Source organism: Sorex araneus, chromosome 2 (assembly GCF_027595985.1).
Source record: "Sorex araneus isolate mSorAra2 chromosome 2, mSorAra2.pri, whole genome shotgun sequence".
Lineage (NCBI taxonomy): Eukaryota > Metazoa > Chordata > Mammalia > Eulipotyphla > Soricidae > Sorex > Sorex araneus.
Genome location: NC_073303.1, coordinates 94,772,342 through 94,792,582, shown reverse-complemented (window position 1 = coordinate 94,792,582; position 20,241 = coordinate 94,772,342). Strand labels below are relative to the sequence as shown.

Below are 20,241 nucleotides of genomic sequence, written 5' to 3'. Positions count from 1 at the left end.
AAGTCCCTGCCTTGCACATGAGGCTGCTAGTTTAATCCCACATGCTTCAAGCAAGATCTCAGCAACAATGCCAGTTGGGATCCCCCACTCCATACTGAAACATGTGTGACCTGGGCACACTGCAACCAAAATGTGCACAGCACCATGATGAGAGAGTTCAAACACTGGCAAGTACATGTCTAAGTTCCATAGCCAACTGTTCAAGCACACAACCTAGTACTGACCCCCCACTGGATCACAACTAAGTGTGGGCCAACACAAGTGTGTGAGACCTCCTGTTATTGTAACAACAACAGGAAGGAGAGGGGAAGAGGGGTTGGAGATGGAGACAGGAGGGGAGGGAGAGGGAGAAAGAGAGAGAAGAGAGTTATGAAAGAATAAGGAAACACTGAAAGTTACTCTACCCAAATGAATGTTGGATATACACCACTAGGCAAAAGTTTCTTAGAGATAGGGGGTCATTTCTCAGCTTCATGGAGGATAAAGCTGATCTGAGCTTAAACCATCAAGAGAGGAAAATGTCTTTGTGACAATTAATAAACAGGAACACTATTGAAGTGGGGCCAGGAGACTAGGAGAGAGGATGCATGCACAATCAACAAACTGCAGGACCTTACATCTCTTATTGTCATGCTGTTTCCCCACATCAGTGGAAGAAAGGTGACAGCTTTACTTAAAAGACTTCCGAAGACTATGTAAGTGGGTCAAACTTAGTATTAAGAGGAAGTACATGTCAGCTTTTCCATGAGACTGCACTTACCAAATTGCCTTTTTGCTGGTCTCAGTATACCCTTTGGGTTAGTGGTTTCTTGCTTGAGAGTAGTAACCTCCCACCAAGAGGGTGGGCCAACTCTACCATGGTATTGGCCTCTCACTAAATCTGGAGACTAAGCCAATTCATTTGAATTTTTGCCCTAAGGACTTTCTGCCAACCTCTGGGTTCACTCCCACCATCCCACCCACAGCTTTGGTCTCAGCAAAGCAGTTTGCATAAGCATCCTGCTCATTGCCATAGAGAAAGGAAGCATCAGATAGTAAAATGTGCAGACCATCCAGTAAGGACCTTACTGAAAGGAGATTCTGGGCCATGTTCTTTGCAGCAGTGCTCACAAGAGTCAAGATACCAAAATGGCCAAGGGCTCATATATATATTTGAATGGGTAAAGAAGATCCTGACAAAAAATTTCAACATGTATACCCAAAAGACTTTTCTTGGGTGATATAAGCTAGGCAATTGAGGAAAAATGCCAAAGAGTTCTAAAACAGTCTAACTCAGAGAATGAGGAATTATTGTTCAATGGCTAGTTTCAATTTTAAGAGATTAATAGGTAATTCCTATAGGTCTCCTTACAACATAATAGCTATACTTAACAGTATGGTATTTTGTGCACGTTAAGATTGGCTAAGGGGGACAACTGAAAGTCGGATGAGAGGGTTTTATTTATGAAAGTTTTTTTTAAATAGACTATGTTGAATATTAAAAACATCATGCAGGATTTTCTAATGTAATAAATGACCCCAAGGAGGGAAAACACAACAAATCTTAACATAAAATAATTAACAAGACTTTTATCTCTAAGAAGACAGAATTCGTCCCCATTCACCTTTTTTCCTAACTGATATTTAGTTTTTCCTTGATTATGATAATAAATGAGAGGTTCATAAGACAGAAAATTTTCCAGCAAATAACCCTTTTGTATTGAACTTGGAGATACTCATTTCATTTTGTTCTCATTTTTTAAGTTCAATGTAGTTTACTTCAATTCAAAAAGGTAAGTTGTTCTATTTTCATATTCTTGCTTATAAAGTGGCCATGGATGTGCTAGAGAAGGAAAAGTAACAGCACTTATAAATGTTGACAACATATAGGACAGTAGTGCTAGAGAAAACTGTAGATTTTAAGTAGGGTGCCTTGCCTAAGGTCATCCTGTCTTTCTTTCATAAGTCTTTTAGAAATAGAGCGGAAGTCCTGCTCAGCCCTCTGTGCATGTATCCACTAGCCGCTTTCAGTATGACTCACAGGCTCTGGGAATGTGTCCTGAATTGCATTATTGGGGTCTGGGGAACTGCTAAATGCCACAGATACAGAATGAATTGCAATTGATGAAGAAGGTGTCTTCACAGCTGTGGAAGGGGTGAAGTAAGGATAAACAAAACAGGCAGATAGGCACACACAATCCCGCTTTTGACTAAAAAATGAAGCAAGAGAAAATTGGGGAAAGTAATTTTGATTGCAAGAATTACTCAGAGAGAAAATAGCAAAACAATTTAATTTTGAATTATTCTTGAGTCCTCTAACTAGGCAACATTTCCAGAGAAAAATTAATTGATGATAAAAATCATGGGGCCTTGAATGAATCTGGAAAACAAGAAGTCTGGGAAGATTTGATTACTCTTGACAGCAGAGATGAACAGTTCCAAAGTCCTGTGTGCACCCAAATTGCCAAATTACTGACTTTGGAGTAGGTGGTATGATTTGCTAAATTTAGAAGATATTTGGAAACAAGGGGAATTTTAACAGGATACCTCATGCATGCACAAGCATTGCTGTGGTCCAGTTGCTTTAAAATTGTTTGGACATATCTCAAAGAAGTAGCTGTGAGAAAATCAGATGTTAATCTCCAAATATATGAAACCTTGCCTTTGGAACAATGATTCCCAACATGTAGTCATTTGAGCATCCGTTTCTTGATCTTTTTTTTTTTTTTTTTGCTTTTTGGGTCACACCCAGCGATGCTCAGGGGTTACTTCTGGCTTTTCACTCAGTAATTACTCCTGGCGGTGCTTGGGGGACCATATGGGATGCCGGGGATCGAACCTGGGTCAGCCGCGTGCAAGGCAAACGCCCTACCCGCTGTGCTATCGCTCCGGCCCCCATTTCTTGATCTTTTGACTTAACTCAGATCCCACTGTTAAATGTTTACTGTTTAATGTTGTCTTCAAATTATGTCATTATATCTTTAAAATACACCTTGTAGAAATCCTTAAAATGCCCTTAAGTGAAAGTAAACCTAACAATTAGTACAAAATACATATGGCCTAATTTATTTATTAGTTTTGGTGACATGGTTACAATAGCATTAAGGTTTATGGTATTGATGTGCAAAGTTACTACACCCCATCATGACTAAAGTGCCTGTGCCCCTTCACCCCATCCCTATGTCACCTCTACTCCAAGTTTTATTCCCTCCATTCCTCTTCCTTCTATTAATCAGTATTGTAATCCAAGGCCAAGGGGTTTTATATGACTTTATTTTATCTATATTACAGACAATTATAGCAAAACGTTCTGCTACAGTGGTATGCCATTTGTGGGAAGGCACACCCAGTAGTGTTCAGAGCTCTAGGACTCTGTATTCACTCCTGGCATGCTCTAGGGTCTAAACAGGGTGCTGGAGATTGAACCTGGATCGGTTGTATATATGCACCAACTACTGTACTATTTATTCCTCCAGCTTCCCAACCCACTCAACTTTGTGACTTCCTCACCTGACCTCTATCTTCTTCCTCACCCTATCCTCTATCTCATCACCCTTTTGCTCTCTACATGAATCTCCTAAAGTTGGTTCCTCCCTCAGACACACTTTGGATATCTAATTTGAATGTGTGTTTTCAGAACTGCACTTTAAAAAAAATTACAAATAAGCACAGTTAGATTTTTTAATGGTCTCCTGAATTTTTAGGTTAATGCTGCAGTGTTCTGGAAGCATCTTAACACATTAGCAAACATTAATTTGTAACTGAAAAGAGATTTTCTCTGTGTTTCAGAAGCTGACAAGAACCATGGAAAGGAAATTTTTAATGCATTCGATATATCAGCATAAACAAGTCGCTAGCAGCACTACCAATGAGAGGTAGGGCTGCTTTAAAAATAACAGGAATCTAAAATAGGCAAATCTGCAGACACAGAAAGTATACTAATTATTGTCAGAGGATGAGTGAGAGGAGGGGACAGGCAAGGAGGAATGAGTATTCTGAATACGGTGCTTCTCTTGGAGTTGATGAAAATGTTCTGCAATTAGAAAAGTGGTCATAGTTGCATAACTTACTTTGTGAATATTTTATAAACCATTGAATTCTACATATCAACTTTATACCTCAACTAGGGGCCAGAATGATAGTACAGTGTGTAGGGAACCTGCTTTACACATGGTTGACCTGGCTTCAGTCACCAGCACACATTAAATTCCCCAGAACTGCTAGGAGTCATCCTTGAGCACAGAGACAGGAGTCAGCCCTGAGCTGGATATGGCCCACAAACAAACAAAACACGTATATTTCAATTTAAAAATGACTGTTCTTTATTATTGTGGGTTTTGTGACAATCAGCTCTTATGACATAGATTTAAGTATCTTTTTTCCCTCAGCTAAATCTTTCCTTTTTTTATAAAGTAAGGAAGTTTTTATAGAAAGATGGAAGGAAGAAGTACATTTTGAGCGAGAACACAGGCTTGTACAGATTAGTGATAGGCCAGCAAAAAAACATCGAGACAAATAAGTGAGATATGTGTTCAAGGGAGATACATGGCTTGCAGGGCAAGCCTAAACCTTTTTTTAAATTTTGCTTTTTGGGTCACACCTGGCGATGCACAGGGATTACTCCTGGCTTTGCTCTCAGGAATTAGTCCTCGAAGTGCTCAGGAGACCATATGGGATGCTGGGACTTGAACCCAGGTTGGCCGCGTGTAAGGCAAATGCTCTACCCACTGTACTATCGCTCCAGCCCCCTCCTTTTTTTCTTTTGGATCTAATATGTGTTGAGTGATCACTATTTACTGTGCCAACTTGTCAGGGATCATAGCATTTTATTCTTTAATTCCTACAGGATATCCTAATTCTTTTTTTTTTTTTTTGCTTTTTTTGGGTCACACCCGGCTATGCACAGGGGTTACTCTGCACTCAGGAATCACCCCTGGCAGGGGACCATATGGGATGCTGGGATTCGAACCTGGGTCGGCCACGTGCAAGGCAAATGCCCTACCCGCTGTGCTATTCCTCCAGCCCCTAATTCTTATTTTATATAAAAATAAATGTAGTGTCCAAGGGGTTAACAAACTTGTCCATCAGTTTAGGCCAGAAAATGTTGCTTCAGGACTTGAATTTAGATCCATTCAGCTTAAAGCTAATTTTCCTTATCCTGTCTTCTAAGCCTCTATGATTAGCAGAACTTTTCATGTAGTTAGTCAAATTAAACATGAGTTTTCTTTATGTCTTCCGCTTTCTCATCACTGCACTTCCTTCATCATAAACATATCAATGGTACCTTGAAAAGTATTCCTGAAATCTCCTCTCTAGTGCCAGAACTACTTTCCTTCATGTGCCTATTGGTTTCAGTTGACTCCAAGCTCCTAGTAGTACTGTCCGTCCAGTTTTCATTTCATATTGTTGGAAAGTAATTTTGAACATCCAAACATGGTTACATCATTGCCTCGTTTAAGAGTCTTAAAAATATGCTTAATATATGAGATGAAATACAAACTTCTCAACATGACACAAAGCTTTTATCAAATATCTTCATTCTATATGTTTAGGCTCCTCCTCCCTCCCTCCCCCACCATCCCCCATCTCCCACCAATCTTTTCCTCTTTCTGCTATTTTGTCTTGCCTATATATCCTGGCTATTTTCATAAGACAACTGCCCCCACCTCCCGCTGACCCCATGAAGGATATTCAATTTAATTAATCAGGCTTTCATATAGGAATTGTTTACACCTTTAAGAAACACTTTTTTTAAAAAAATACATTTACATTCACTCCCTTCAGTTGGGCTGACTTTGGTGAAATCATTATGGTACTATAAGGTTTCCTGGTTTTGATGATGAATAATTCAGTTTCCTGGTTTTGATGATGAATAATAGTTGAGCAAGTTTTTACTAGTGGATAATGTTGAATGAAAGTTATGCATGCCATGCCCTTTCCACAGTATTTTTAACAGCTTGTGGATTTGTATTTCTACAAACTAAAAAGCTTTTTAAAATTAATGTATTTGAATTTTCTGCTCTGAAAGCCAACTGAGAAAAATAAAACAGGAGGAACTCTATACCTTAGAATTATATATTATATTATTATATGACTTTTCTTTCTTGCCCTTTGGGTGGGAGTTATAAAGTATAAGCAGCAATTTAACCTGAATGTAGAGCTAAGATTGGCTCTCCAGACTAAACAGACCCAGGTTGAATTCCAATTCTGCTGTTTTATAAACTAATAAACATAGATAAGTCACTTAACCCTGAATGCATTTCATCATAATTACAATACATATGGCAAGACCTACATCCTAAGTGTTTTGAGATATTTAACTAATAATATACGTAAACAAGGAAAAATAAAGAAGATATCAGGTCTTATATTATTAACTTTCCTTTTTCTCTTGGTTCACATTAGCAAATCCGGGTTGAAATGTGTTCAAATTCCTACCGCTCCTCACCTTTACTCTGCTATCATCTTAGTCCAAACTACTATTATTTACTGCCTGAATTACTTCAATAATTTCTTGAATGATTTCCTTGTTTCTGTCCCTTCCTACCTTCTATCTAATCTGAACACAGCAACCAGAAAAAGACTGTCAAAATATAAATGGAATCATCTTAACCCCCCTCTTCAAAATCCTTTCACTGAGGAGAATGCAGAACCTTTATTAGACTCTCCACAGCTTTCTTCTCCCTCACTTGTTCCAAACCTGAAAAACCTCTAGTTGAAACTCTGTGCACTTACGTTTACCTCCCCTAGAGGTTTTGTTTCCAATTTTTAAAAAATTCTCTGAAATCATTCTCAATGAGGCCAAGCTAATCATCTTATTTAAAGCTGAAACCTCCAATATTTCTTCCTTTGTTGGTCTCACACTTATTACTGCTTTTCAGCTTGATATGCAATTTTACTTATTGCCTATCTTCCCCATCAAGGAACCTAGATTCATTGAAAGCATGTAGGACCATTTGGGAAACTGAGAATGGGTCACTTTGATCAGAATCAGATACATGTAAAAGGAAGGTAAAGAACAAAGCTGGAGGGATTGGGGACATAGCTCCATGCCAGAGAACATGCTTTGTGTGTGGAATGCCCAGGTTTGATCTCCAGTACCCCTTGCAGAGTCCTGATCACATATGCCTTCCCACTAGGAAAATAAAAACAATAAACAATAAACAAAAACCAGCTGGAGACAGGGCCATTTCCATGGTTATTTGATATGTGCAATCCCATAGGTCTCCATTAAAAAGCCTCAGCCTTGGTTAAGTGCTCAGCTGCTGCCACTTGAAAATCTTAAACATTTTTTAAGAAGGGCCCTACACTTTATTTTCACTAGGCCCTACACATTATGCAGCCAATTCTGGTTGGAATAGAAAAATATTCAAGGGCCTCGTATGCTGTGTGAAGAAAAAGTGACAAGGCCACATTTGTGTCTTAGGATGTGTAGCTCCTAATTTAGAAGTTTGAGTGGAGAATCTGGAAATATTATGTCAGCTCTTCTCTACTTAACACTTTCCACTCTTGCTGTAAGATCCTCTGAAATGTTACCCCCCCCCCGAAAGCTCTAAATTCTAGTTTAGAGAGAGGCGACAGATACCCTCTAGAAGTTTCTGGGCATATTGATAATAAATTTCTGCTAGTGTTCAAGGTGTTATAATTACATGCAAGCATAATTATCTATCCATTTTAAAACAGGAGTTTCTTAAGGCATTTACATCTTATTTCACTTTTTTGGTTTGTTTTTGGGTCCTATATTTGCAAAGAAAACAACCATGGGAATGTAAAATCATGTCCTATTATTTAATATTATAGCACAGCGGTTGGGCGTTCGCCTTTCACGCGACCCACCCAAGTTCGATTCCTCTGCCCCTCTCAAAGAGCCTGGCAAGCTACTGAGAGTATCAAGCCCAAGAGGCAGAGCCTGGCAAGCTATCCGTGCGTATTGGATATGCCAAAAACAGCAACAATAAGTCTCTCAATGAGAGACGTTACTGGTGCCCGCTCGAACAAATCGATAAGCAACGGGATGACAGTGACAGTGACAGTGAAATAATTAATAATTATTTCATTATCCATAATATATCATTGATCACTGTCTATAATATATAATATAATATATATTATATAATAATATATAATATATCATTTATCCCATTGCTCATCGATTTGCTTGAGCGAGCACCAGTAACGTCTCTCATTGTGAGGCTTACTGTTACTGTTTTTGGCATATCAAATACACCATGGGTAGCTTTCCAGTGTGTGCTTTCTACTGTGCGGGCACAATACTCTCGGTAGCTTGTCGAGCTCTCTGAAGGGTGGGGAAATCTAACACGGGTTGGCCGCATGCAAGGCGAACGCCTTACCATTGTGCTATCACTCCAGCCTATATCATTGATATATCAATATGTTTACATTGTATAATATGTGATATTTTTACTTAAAACAGTAATATATTTATTATTAGTAATTTATATAGAGAGCATATATAGAATATATATAGAATATGTGTGTAGAATAAAGTTGTCTTACATAACATGGACACATGGATTTGAAGCATATAAAATAGTAAGAAGAGAACTTTAGGTTTATTGGTAATATAAGGACCATCCTCAAAATGATTTGTTGTCTCTGAATATTTTCTAGGCATAGTAACATGCTTGCTATCATCCATTCAGATATGATAATTAACTACAGAGAAAGGAGCTAAAACTAACCACTTTCATTGCAATGAGTCGTGTCCAGTCTCCTGATGCCATTGAACCAGATGTCATTATTTGTTGAAGAGTCAGCATCTTCAAACATACTACCATGTAGCCAGGATTTAGAGGCTTGGAGGTCAAAAATAGAAGACAGAGAATGGCGGATTCTCTTTTTCTTTCTAAATACTCTGAAAGGGGAAAAATGGTAGTATTAAGAATCATAAACAACAGTAATTCTATTCATGAAAATGATTGAATACACAGAGTACTTCTCCACAATCCAAGTCTGTGAAGCTCATTTCATTTTTACCTCCATAATCTTAAATTTCTATGGAGATGAGGTTACATGACTCAGTGTCAAGGAGAATGAGATAAAAGGCAAAACCTTAGAAACAAGTTTATAGTTTAAATCTGTGAGAAAGAAAGGAAAAACAACTATGGGATACCACCTCACACCACAGAGAATGTCACACATCCAAAAGAACAAAAGCAACCGCTGTTGGAGAGGATGTGGGGAGAAAGGGACCCTTCAACACTGCTGGTGGGAATGCCAACTGGTTCAGCCCCTTTGGAAAACAGCATGGACGCTTCTCCAAAAATTAGAAATTGAGCTTCCATTTGATCCAGCAATGCCACTTCTGGGAATATATCTCGGAGAAGCAAAAAAGTATAGTCGAAATGACATCTGCACTTATATGTTCATCGCAGCACTGCTTACAATAGCAAGAATCTGGAAAAAACCTGAGTGCCCGAGAACAGATGATTGGTTAAAGAAACTTTGGTACATCTATACAATGGAATACTATGCAGCTGTTAGAAAAGATGAAGTCATGAACTTTGCATATAAATGGATAAACATGGAAAGTATCATGCTAAGTGAAATGAGTCAGAAAGAGAGGGACAGATATAGAAAGATTGCACTCATCTGTGGAATATAAAATAACAGAGTAGGAGACCAACACCCAAGAACAGTAGTATATAATACCAGGAGGTTGGCTCCATGGCTTGGTAGCTGGCTTCACATGCTGGGGGAAAGGCAGCCTGGATAGAGAAGGGAACACCAAGTAAAATGTGGCTGGAGATCCCTCACGGGAAGGGAGATGGGAGATGCGTGCTGAAAGTAGACTAGAGACTGAACACAATGGCCACTCAATACCTCTATTGCAAACCACAACACCCAAAAGGAGAGAGAGAACAAAATGGAATGCCCTGCGGGACGGGATTGGAGGGTGGGAGGGATACTGGGTTCATTGGTGCTGGAGAATGGACACTGGTGGAGGGATGGGTTCTCAAACATTGTATGAGGGAAACACAAGCAGGAAAATGGGTAAATTTGTAACTGTACCCTCATGATGACTCACTAATTTAAAAAATTAATTAAATAAATAAATAAGAAAGGAATGATATAAATATAGAAAATTCTTGCACATAGTTTCTTCTATGCCTTTTTAATGATCTACATATAGTACTTCACAGTATATTTGGAATTGTTCTGTGAAAGAGATATTATTACCCACTTTTTAAATAAGAATACAGCAGCAAAGAGATGTGAAATAATTTGCTGAGATCTTATAGGTAGCCAGTGACATAATTGGGACAAACTCAGGTCATCTGACTCTACTCACTCTATTGAATACTGAGTCATGTAGGAAATTGTGACTTTACAAAATTAACTGTTCTGACACCTGTAGACATATTGCTAATGGGAGCCACTGAATGCTTTACAGGATATGACAGCTCTGGGCTGTATTAGATGACCTGACTACTTTATTAAAGATCAAATAGGTCTTATATTGGGTTATGGAAGAAAACAAATTTATAAAGGTAATAAAATGTTGGTAATGAAGAATTCTGAGGGTTATGCAAAGGAACTAAACTTTAACATTAGAGCAAAGGAAGACAGTGAGGTATGCCACGGGGAATGTGGGTGGTCATTTTGTGGTTTGGTTTGCATTTCTGAAAGATTTTCAATTACAGAGGATGGCATGGAGGGATAAACTGAGATTACAGAAGCTATTCAACATCCACAGGGAAGAAACTATTCATGATCTTCTTTGTGATCTTTGTGATTTTCACACCTGTGCTCACTGTGTTACTAGTGGCAAGAAAATGTGGAGGGCCTGAGTTAGAGTCAGATAATGGAAAGGTGAAATGCAATAGTCTTTCAAAGTTCTGCTTCTCCAAGAGACTTCCCTCAGAGAATACTTTTGATTTGTTTTTCCTTAGTATTTAGAATTGGTTCAATTATAGCAACCACTGTACATTACTTATCCCAGTGATTCTCAATCACACTTATTTTGTAAGGGACAATTGACAGTTTCTGGAGAAGTGCTGCAGTCATGAAGTGGGTAGAGTCAGAGACACTGCTGATCATTTTACAGCCAAGGAATAGTCTGCGACAAAATATCCATAAATTGGATTGCACTCAAAAATCTGTTTTATTTCTCTCTGTTATCAATTGCAGGGGATAAAAAGAAAAGATCATGATGGTGAAAGAACTTTTTCCTCTGCATACTAACCACATTTTAGATTCTTATAGGTTCTAAGATAAGATCATCCTAAAATGAATGGACAAGATTAGAAAACTTTATATTATTTGTTCATTCTTATGTTTATTATTTAACTAAAACATCTACAAAGCATCTATTTTGAAGGAGACTAAAAATATAGATAAAATATAACTCATAACCATGATCTGTACAATAAGAGATAAAGCTAAGGATGGTGGATAAAATTTGGGTTCTGACATCATACAACTTGAGTTGGAATCCTGGCCCTACTTAACAAGTAGGTGACCTTAGACTCAGGTGACATAGTAATAATGGTGGATGGTCTTGGGCACTTTGGTGGTGGTGAAGTGCAGTAACATTGTACACCAATACCATAAACTTTAATACAATTTAGTGATATTACCCAAACTATAATAAAAATATTAATAAAAATAAAAAGTCACAGTGAAGTGGCCTTGGGGAAATTACTTAACCTATCTAGACTTGTATCTACCTTTTCTTTAACATACATAGTAATGATAGATAAAAAATTTAAGCAGAGATTGGGATTAAGAAAGAATATGTGCATATATGCATATACATATAACCATGTAAGAACAGTCCATTCACCATCATGAACTCTTTTTGCTATTATATAGGCAATATATGTATACACATATATACATTTATAGAGTTGGTGTTATACCTAGCATATAGATGAATGATCAGTAAATGATAAGTAACTAAAGAGATGATACTTGTTACATGAAAGTAAAAATATAAATCGAATTTCAATAGAAATTGAATAAAGAGAAACATGAGTAAATCACAGGCAATTAAAAAAAAGATATATATTAACTAAAACACTAAGACTATAGCCTGAAACCCTATAGACTAGGAATAGTGCTGTCTCTCAATAAAATAAGTAACACATGAGAAGTAGGTTTGAAAATGAAATGACTTAATTCCTTTTGTATATGCCACTTTTAAAAGTCACGTATTAAATTAAAGGGTAATGAATTGAGAAGCTATTGCATAGATTGTACTGCTAAGAAAAGATAATAAAGTTATATATACATGTCTTCTAAATTATAAGATAAATTTCACTTTATTTTGTAAATATTTATGCTTTCTATCATCACTAGATCAACAGAAATAGAGATCTATTTCTTCTCTAACTTCAATTCGCCTATATAAATTGTTATTGAGGAACGTCCTTTTTCATTTATTTAATTACAATATGAAGAATATTCTTTCTGAAGCCTACGGTCCCAGTAGAATGAGATAAATGAAGCAGACACAATTTCATTAAATATATGTGAAGTCAAGCCCAGTCTATTTCCAACCAGATCAGTCTACCCCAACCATATACCAAATACATGTGTACTCATTGCTAAATGTCACTGAGAGTTTGTAGTTATTTTTACACCGAATCACTAATATCCATAGATGACTTACACAGTTAGCATATGATAATTCTAAAGAAAAATAATTGTGATTGCCCAAAATAAACTTTTTAATAGTGAACTCATTATTTTTATTTCTTCCAAACTTCCCCTCCTTTATTTGGTAATTAGTTCTACCATACTACCAGTTGACAGTTAGATTCCTAACTTTTATGCAAGTGCCCTTTTTCTGGAGATCACATATTGTAACAGAAACCCAGTCCTACCTCTTTTTGCAGAAAGGCCCCCCAAAAGAGGTGATCATAAGGTCAGGAGTTGCAGGGTATAGGACATTGGTAACTATAGAACAACCAGGCTTGTGATTCAGTAAAGGACCTAATAGTATGTTGCTCTGGCCCAGTGCTTCTGGGGATTCGCTGAGCCAACCAGCCAGGTTGAAGGCCTCCAGAGCCACATGTGCTGCTGCTCAGAGGACCACGTGATGCCAAGAGTCAAACTCCAGTTGGATGCACAGTAGGCATGCATGCTAACTGCTGTACTACCTCCCTGCTCCCAGGTCCCATCTCTTTACTAATCCATTTGTTTATTTTCCCTCACTTTCCTCTGTTATTACTAGCTACATCTATCCTTTCATAGTGAATTCCCTATCCTCATTTTTTCCATCTACTCTCTTCCACCAATCCTTCCCTTCAGTGAAGTGATAAACATGATAAACATGATAAAAGGATAAACATGATAGTTGGTGAGTGGTTGCACTTTATTTGCAGAATAAAACTTTATCCTAGTAACCCCTTACATAGAGTTCCTGCTCCCGTGCTGTCTTGTCTCCTATAAAGCAGCCTTTTTTCCACTCTAAGTTGTATCCCTAATAAACTATTATTCCCCTAACTGTATCAGAGTTCATCAGAACTCCACACCCATTTTTTTTCTGGAAATTCCCTTTCCTACTTCTGTTTTTAAAATCCTTTAACTGGCTGGAGCTATAATACATTGAATAGGACATTTCCCTTCCATGTGGCTGATTTGGTTTGGTCCTCACCACCACATATGGTCCTCCGAGCCCACCAGGACCATCCCCCGAGAACAGAGCCAAGAGTAAGCTCTGAGCATCACCAGGTGTACCCCCTGCCCTAAAAATCCTATATCTCTCAGATTTAGATCAACCCCATTCATTATCTCTGGGAAGATTTTCACCTGTCCTCATAGTTAAATAAACTCCCTACTCTTCCTCTCCACTGCACTGTCTTTTTTGGCACCTAAACTTTTGTTTATTTTCAGGTTGGCTATCCTGTTCTTACTAGCCTTTGTTTTCAGTGAACTCCTTTATAAACGATTGTTGAATTGAGTAAACTAATAAATAAGTCATGGATGACTTGGATTTCAGATATCTTAGATACTACCCTTTTCTTACCTCACTAAGTTTTCCTTATACAGAACACTGGTCTGGGAGGGACTCAGAGTTACGTTGCCATTTTCATCACAGAGAAAACTGTCTTCTGTCCAAATGTAGTAACCATTGGTGAGGAGCCTGGGACTTCGACGACAGGTAAAGTGGGAGCCTGTCAGGGGATCTATGGAGCAGCATTCATATGAGCTGTCACTGTTCAGGAAATCACAGACAAAACTAAAGAGAGAATGAAGGAAAATCTTTGAAATCTCTTCCAACACATACAGCTACATAATACCACATTTCTAGCCACAGTGGAGTGGAAAAAGCTTTGCAGTCATGACTGCAATCTTAAGAGTGATACTTGATAGCACTAAGAATGTCACTAAATATTCTGGACTTCAAAACCTCACCACTGAGAGCATTCAACTACATGAGGACATTTAGTGTTTCTATTTAGAGCACACTGATGAAAACATTATGGCTCATCAGTTTCTTCACCAGATGATGCACCTACACCCTTGACATTAGTCCATTTTCTTACATAGAAAAATTGCAAAACAACCAGTGGGATGATAAAAAGCTCATCTCTATCCCTCTTTGGTTAACCTTTCAATTTTTATATTCTTAGTTTTGTCATTGCAATATATTGATTATAATTACAGAGTCACCAAACGAATATGGCTACATAAGCATGTATTCAGAGAGGTATTTTGGTTCTTTGTAAATTTTCCTCAGGTCAACCATACAAATTATCATGTAGTAACCTTCTCTGATTTGGTAGCCAGGGAAATCTCCTACTTAGTTCAGTACATCCATTTTCAGTTGGAAAAAAATTTATGCTTACACAAAAGGCTTTTGATGTTGCTCACTGAAGTGATACCAATGTTCTATCAAGTTTCTGATAATTTAAAAATTCAAAAGCATGCTTACAATTAATGCATGCACTAATATTAGTAAAATATGTTTCAGTTAGACTTAATTGAAAAATTATTATGAGCTTGTTCTACACTTCAAACTTTTTCTACTTTACATAAACATCTCTATTTTATCTTCATTATATCCAGAAGAGAAAAAATGAAGTAAAGGAGAGGGCTAAAGAGGTAATATAGTGGGTTTCATCCAAGGTTCGCCATGTGGTCAGTCCCCTGAGTCCCACAAAGTAATCCCAGAGTGCAGAGCCCTGAGCACCATTGACTGTAGCCCCCCAAACCAAAAAGGTTAAAAAATTCAATATTACGTATCACTAATAGAGTTGAAGTCTGAATCCTGTCTTTTTCCAATTCGAGAACAGTCTAATTTCTATACCATTTGTTTGTCCATAACTAGCTAAGTTACTTGTCATTAGTAGTAGATCTAGAATTGACAAGGAAAAGAACACAGACATTTTAAATTAATGCATGATCCCACACATTCCATATAGTACTAAAAGAGACATCAGCTGATGCCTTCATCAGGAATTAAAGATAAAGAATTCATTGTAAAACTTAAATAAAATGGCAAACTATACATGTTTTTAGAAAAGCACAAAATTCAACCAGTATGCACGCTGATGGAGAGTCTCCTTGTTCTTGTAAAATAGATAAAGACTGTATTAAAGAAAAAGTAACTGAAAAAATAACCACATATGGACATTCATTAGTTTTTCCACTAAGTGAACAAATAATTCATGTACATTGACACATATGCCCCAAACCTCCACATTAGGTTAGGCAAGTTTTTATTTTGTATGTGCATGAGAATAATAAAATCTGTACCCATACCAAGATTGAATGGCAGCTAAGTTTACTACTTTCAAAACAGGGATGTAACAATACACATATATAGGTGGAAAAAAGACTGTTCTTGGGTAAAATCCCATAGAATACCTTGGGAAAATGTATGTAGGAGATCTCGCTCGAGTATATTCTCTTTTAGACCAATATCCAGAAGAACCTGGTGAAGAAGGTGAAAGAAATACACATTTATCAAACTTCACCAACACGCATGATTCTAGCAGAGGAGGCAGTAAAAAATGTGTGAATGTCAATATTTCAGTTTCTTCAGATACTTCAAGAGATGTGGTCAACCAATGAATCAACACTAACATAGTATATCATCAGTTCTCTCCAGAAAACCAGAAAAAAAAATGTAGGGCTTCTAGCTTATCTCTTATTCCACAATCCCTTAGAGGTTTCTTAGTGCAGAGTGAGGCAATCAAAATCACTAGCAGAAAACTGACTCATGAAAAAGAGGAAGGTAGGATTTTTGGTGAAACTACAGGGGAGAAAAATCAATTACCCAAGATGCATGGGTATTTTATCACTTTTTTTAGCTGACTCAGTAATTTGAAGAATCCAAACATTTGTCTGGAATCACTCTCATTAAGACATATTGAAGTAACTTCTATAGTAAAATTGACCAAAGACATTATTGGATGAAAAAAGTTCCATTTTGCTTTATGTAAATATTTCCTGATATATTAAGATTATGACTAATCTTTTTATTTTTATTGTTTTTATTTTTGAGCCACACCTACAATGCTCAGGGATCTCTCCTGGCAGTGCTCTGTGAACTATATGAGTTGCAGGGATTGAATCCATGTTCGATTCGATCAAACTGCATGCAAGGCAAATGCTATACCTGCTGTACACTGTCTCTGGCCCAGACTATAAGTAATACTAATTAAAAAGTCATCTATCCATTCATTCCATTTTAACCATTTAATCATTCCATTTACTATGCATTTGCATAGTAAAAGATTTCAGTTTGGAAAAGTTGCAGTTAATTAATGTTCCAAACTGTAGCACTGCACTGTAGCACTGTCATCCCGTTGTTCATCAATTTGCTTGAGTGGGCACCAGTAATGTCTCCATTGTGATACTTGTGGCATTTGCCTTGCACTCGGCTGACCCAGGTTCGATTTCAATTCCTCCATCCCTCTCGGAGAGCCCTGGCAAGCTACTGAGAGTATCCCATCCACACGGCAGAGCCTGGCAAGCTAACCGTGGTGTATTCGATATGCCAAAAACAGTAACAAGAAGTCCAAACTGTAAAATAGAACTTTATATTGTATAGAAATGACCTGATTGCTTCTAATACACAGTCTCAATGAAACTTGACTTCATCACTGATAATACATAGGACAGAGAAATTCAGATTTGTTAATTTATTTCTAAGGAGAAAATCGTAGGTGTGTGAGGGAGGGAGAGTTAGAAGCTGGGTTTGGGGAGGAAGAAACAAGAGGAAGGAAGAAACTCAAAACCACTACCGTTTTAGCAACGCCCTTGTTTTTCGTAAGTAGCTATCAAAATCATTCAGTGATGTTTTTTCAAATTTTACTAGATAAACAGTTTTATATCTTAATAGTATTTGATAAAATGTCTCCTATCTCATTTATGCACAGGCATCTGAAAAACAAAGGTTTTTTTTTTTCTACTAAAAGGAAAAGTATCACATTTCTCTCTGGAAAAAAATATAGTCAAAATCATTGCCAAAGAGAACACTGGCATTTAAGAAGCACAGGCTACTGACAGATGGTTAATGGTATGAGTATCAGTAAAATCAAAGCAAGGAAATTTCTAAAAGAAGTCTAATCATTCAAAAGATAATTGCATATAGCAGTGTTCCTACCTGCTACTGGTGTTGACATCAATTGAGATATTCGGTACATCCTGGGAAGTTTCTTGTTCAAATTTCACAGATTTTCTGTAAAAGACACTCACAAAGGTGGATAATATACTAAAAATAGAAAATTGGTGTCCAAACAGATGGCATATACTAATTGCACTAGTAGATTTGTTAACTGAAATAATACAGAGATTAGGATTGAGGACCACTAAGATTATGTAAATCTCTATGATTATGTATTACTGTTATGTATTACTATTGTCTCTGTGCATCTAAATAGTCTTTTTCACCAAGATAGCTCAAAGGATAGTGTTCATGGTTTGCATGTCAGAACTTCGGGTCTGAACTCAACTACCACATAGTCCTCCAAAAACTGTTAAAATCTTCTGAGAACTAATCCAAGAATACTCCTGAGCACCAAAGGATATGTTCCCCAAACAAGCAAATGGATCAATCATTAATATTTCTGTGCCATAAATACATCATTTTATCAGGTAAAACCAAATCTACAAAAATTGCCTTGTAATAAAAATATAATAAAGAATGCAAACTATTTAAAATATGAACAATATATAGGTTCTATAAATCTCTAAATTAATGTATTTCTATTTATTCATCCAACACACATTACCTCACTATCAAATGTCATACAATGCTTGAGAACTGCTAGCTGTCATTTCCCCAACACCTCAAACCATAGATAGGTAATTACGAAAGGGTCTTGCATTTTTGCACATAAAATCAGCCTAGCCATCGCCAAATTTTGTAACAACATTGCACTAAAAATAGTATACTGCTGACAGATTTAAAAACTTATTTCTCATGGGCATTTAATTTGCTTTTTTAAAATAGAAATTAAATACTGAACCAAATATGTAAATTTTAATCAAATTATTTACCATTCGTCACTAATGGCTAGCTTCAGCTGACAACTAAGTGCAATATTTTAGTGGTTATCATATAGTAAATAAATCAAAAATAATAGTAAAACTTCAAATTGGGTCTTCCAAAAAATGACATACAAAACCTATAAAAAATAGAGATCCTTATCTACAATGAGCTTTAGGGAAATTGAAAGAAATTTCTGGCATTCCTTTCAAGATATCTGAATCAAAGCACATACTTTTTATAGATTTCATTTGTTTGGAATGCAATATTGTTTGCACTAGAATAGAATCATATACCATTTGTCCTTTTTGGTTTTGGCTCATTGCAATATGGATATATTCAGTTCAAATTATTTTCCACAAGCATTAAATTTAATCTTAAACTACCAAATAATTCAGAAAAAGTAAGGTCTTAATATTGTTTCTTACAAATAGATGTAGCAATTTACAGGAAGTACATTATCAGTCAATGAGAATTCAATTAACATTGAAGACACTACAGTTAACAGTTCCAAAAATTTTTCAGGAAATATTCTTCCTACCAAAATCATTAAAGTGATACATCTGCTCTGAAAAAATTATCATGTGTGTTTCTTCCCAAGGAAATTTCCTATCTGGTTTTCCAATTGATAAATAATAAAAATATAATTACTGAAATCTGAAGTTTTCTGTTGTTGACAGCAGAGAAATCCAGTGCCTTTCACGTTGTCAGCTGAAAAGTGTCAGAACATCAAAAGGTGCATAATTCTCTTCAAAAAAGGGAAATCCATCTTTTCCTCCTCCTAATAGATGTCGGCACACATCACTGTGTGTGTGCTAGCATTTGCAGAGAAGTGTTGTCTCCAGCAGCCTTTTGTTTGTTTGCTAAAACAGAAGCTCACGTAGTTCTTGGGAAATTCTGCTCTACCACTCCTCTTGTTTTCTTTCAAAATCAGCCTGTGAAACCAGAGTCTCAAGGCAGAATGAGGTCACACTTCCTGTTGGGCTCACACGAGTGACATTCACACTGAGAAGCCTGGTAAAGACCTAGGATAGTCTCCTGGACCAGCAATGATGGACATGTTGCCCATGAATCAGGCCAGCTGGATACACCATGGTCACTAGAAGGATGCTTTACTCAACCAGTATGGCACCCTTGCTGTGAGAACGTAAGAAGAATGTTCAGAGAAGTAATACTTCTTGCGTCTGGCCATTTTCATCAAGTGTAGTAGACAGTACTAGCGTCCTTTGTTTAGATCAATTACATTTATCTGGGGAAATCACTGTTGCTAGTAAACTCAAGATGCCATAAACTTGCACATATGAAAATATCTGCAGTGGCAATTGATTTATCCACCAAAAACTGGGCTTGTGGCAGGAAACTCTATTTTGCATTTTATATTTTCATAAGTCTTGAAGGAGTCGATGCTGGTTTTTGTTCTTCTTCTTCTTCTTCTTCTTCTCTCTCTCTCTCTCTCTCTCTCTCTCTGGCTTGTTCGGTCACACCCTGTAATGCTCAGGGGTTACTTCTAGCTCTCATTCAGAAATTACTCCTGGTGGTGCTCGGGGGACTTTATAGTATGCCAGGATTGAACCTGGGTTAACCACATGCAAGGCAAATGCCCTTTGTGGTATACTATCAGTCTGACCCCGGGGGGCAAGGGGGTCAATGCTGTTTGTGAGTCCTTTTCTATTGTAAATGATAAAAAAGAATATATATTTCAGTAACACTGAGGTGCACGGGATCTTCATAAGAATGTGATTTTTAAAAATTAAACTTTCACAGTTAAATTTAATGTTGTTAATGTGATTTTTTTT

The 20,241-nt window shown here is 37.0% G+C and overlaps 1 protein-coding gene across 1 annotated transcript in view; it reads right to left on the bottom strand.

Moving 5' to 3' along the window:
* Nucleotides 1-17,638, bottom strand: part of TMEM71 (transmembrane protein 71) — a 29,545-nt gene extending 11,907 nt beyond the window's left edge. Inside the window, exons 1-4 of the mRNA XM_055128253.1 lie at nucleotides 17,561-17,638; nucleotides 15,817-15,883; nucleotides 13,973-14,185; nucleotides 8,682-8,854 (exon numbers count right to left, since the gene is read on the bottom strand). Of these exons, the coding sequence (XP_054984228.1) occupies nucleotides 8,682-8,854; nucleotides 13,973-14,185; nucleotides 15,817-15,883; nucleotides 17,561-17,600 (493 nt within the window). The 5' untranslated portion in view covers nucleotides 17,601-17,638. The remainder of the gene's footprint in view (nucleotides 1-8,681; nucleotides 8,855-13,972; nucleotides 14,186-15,816; nucleotides 15,884-17,560) is intronic.
* Nucleotides 17,639-20,241: the final 2,603 nt, after the last annotated feature.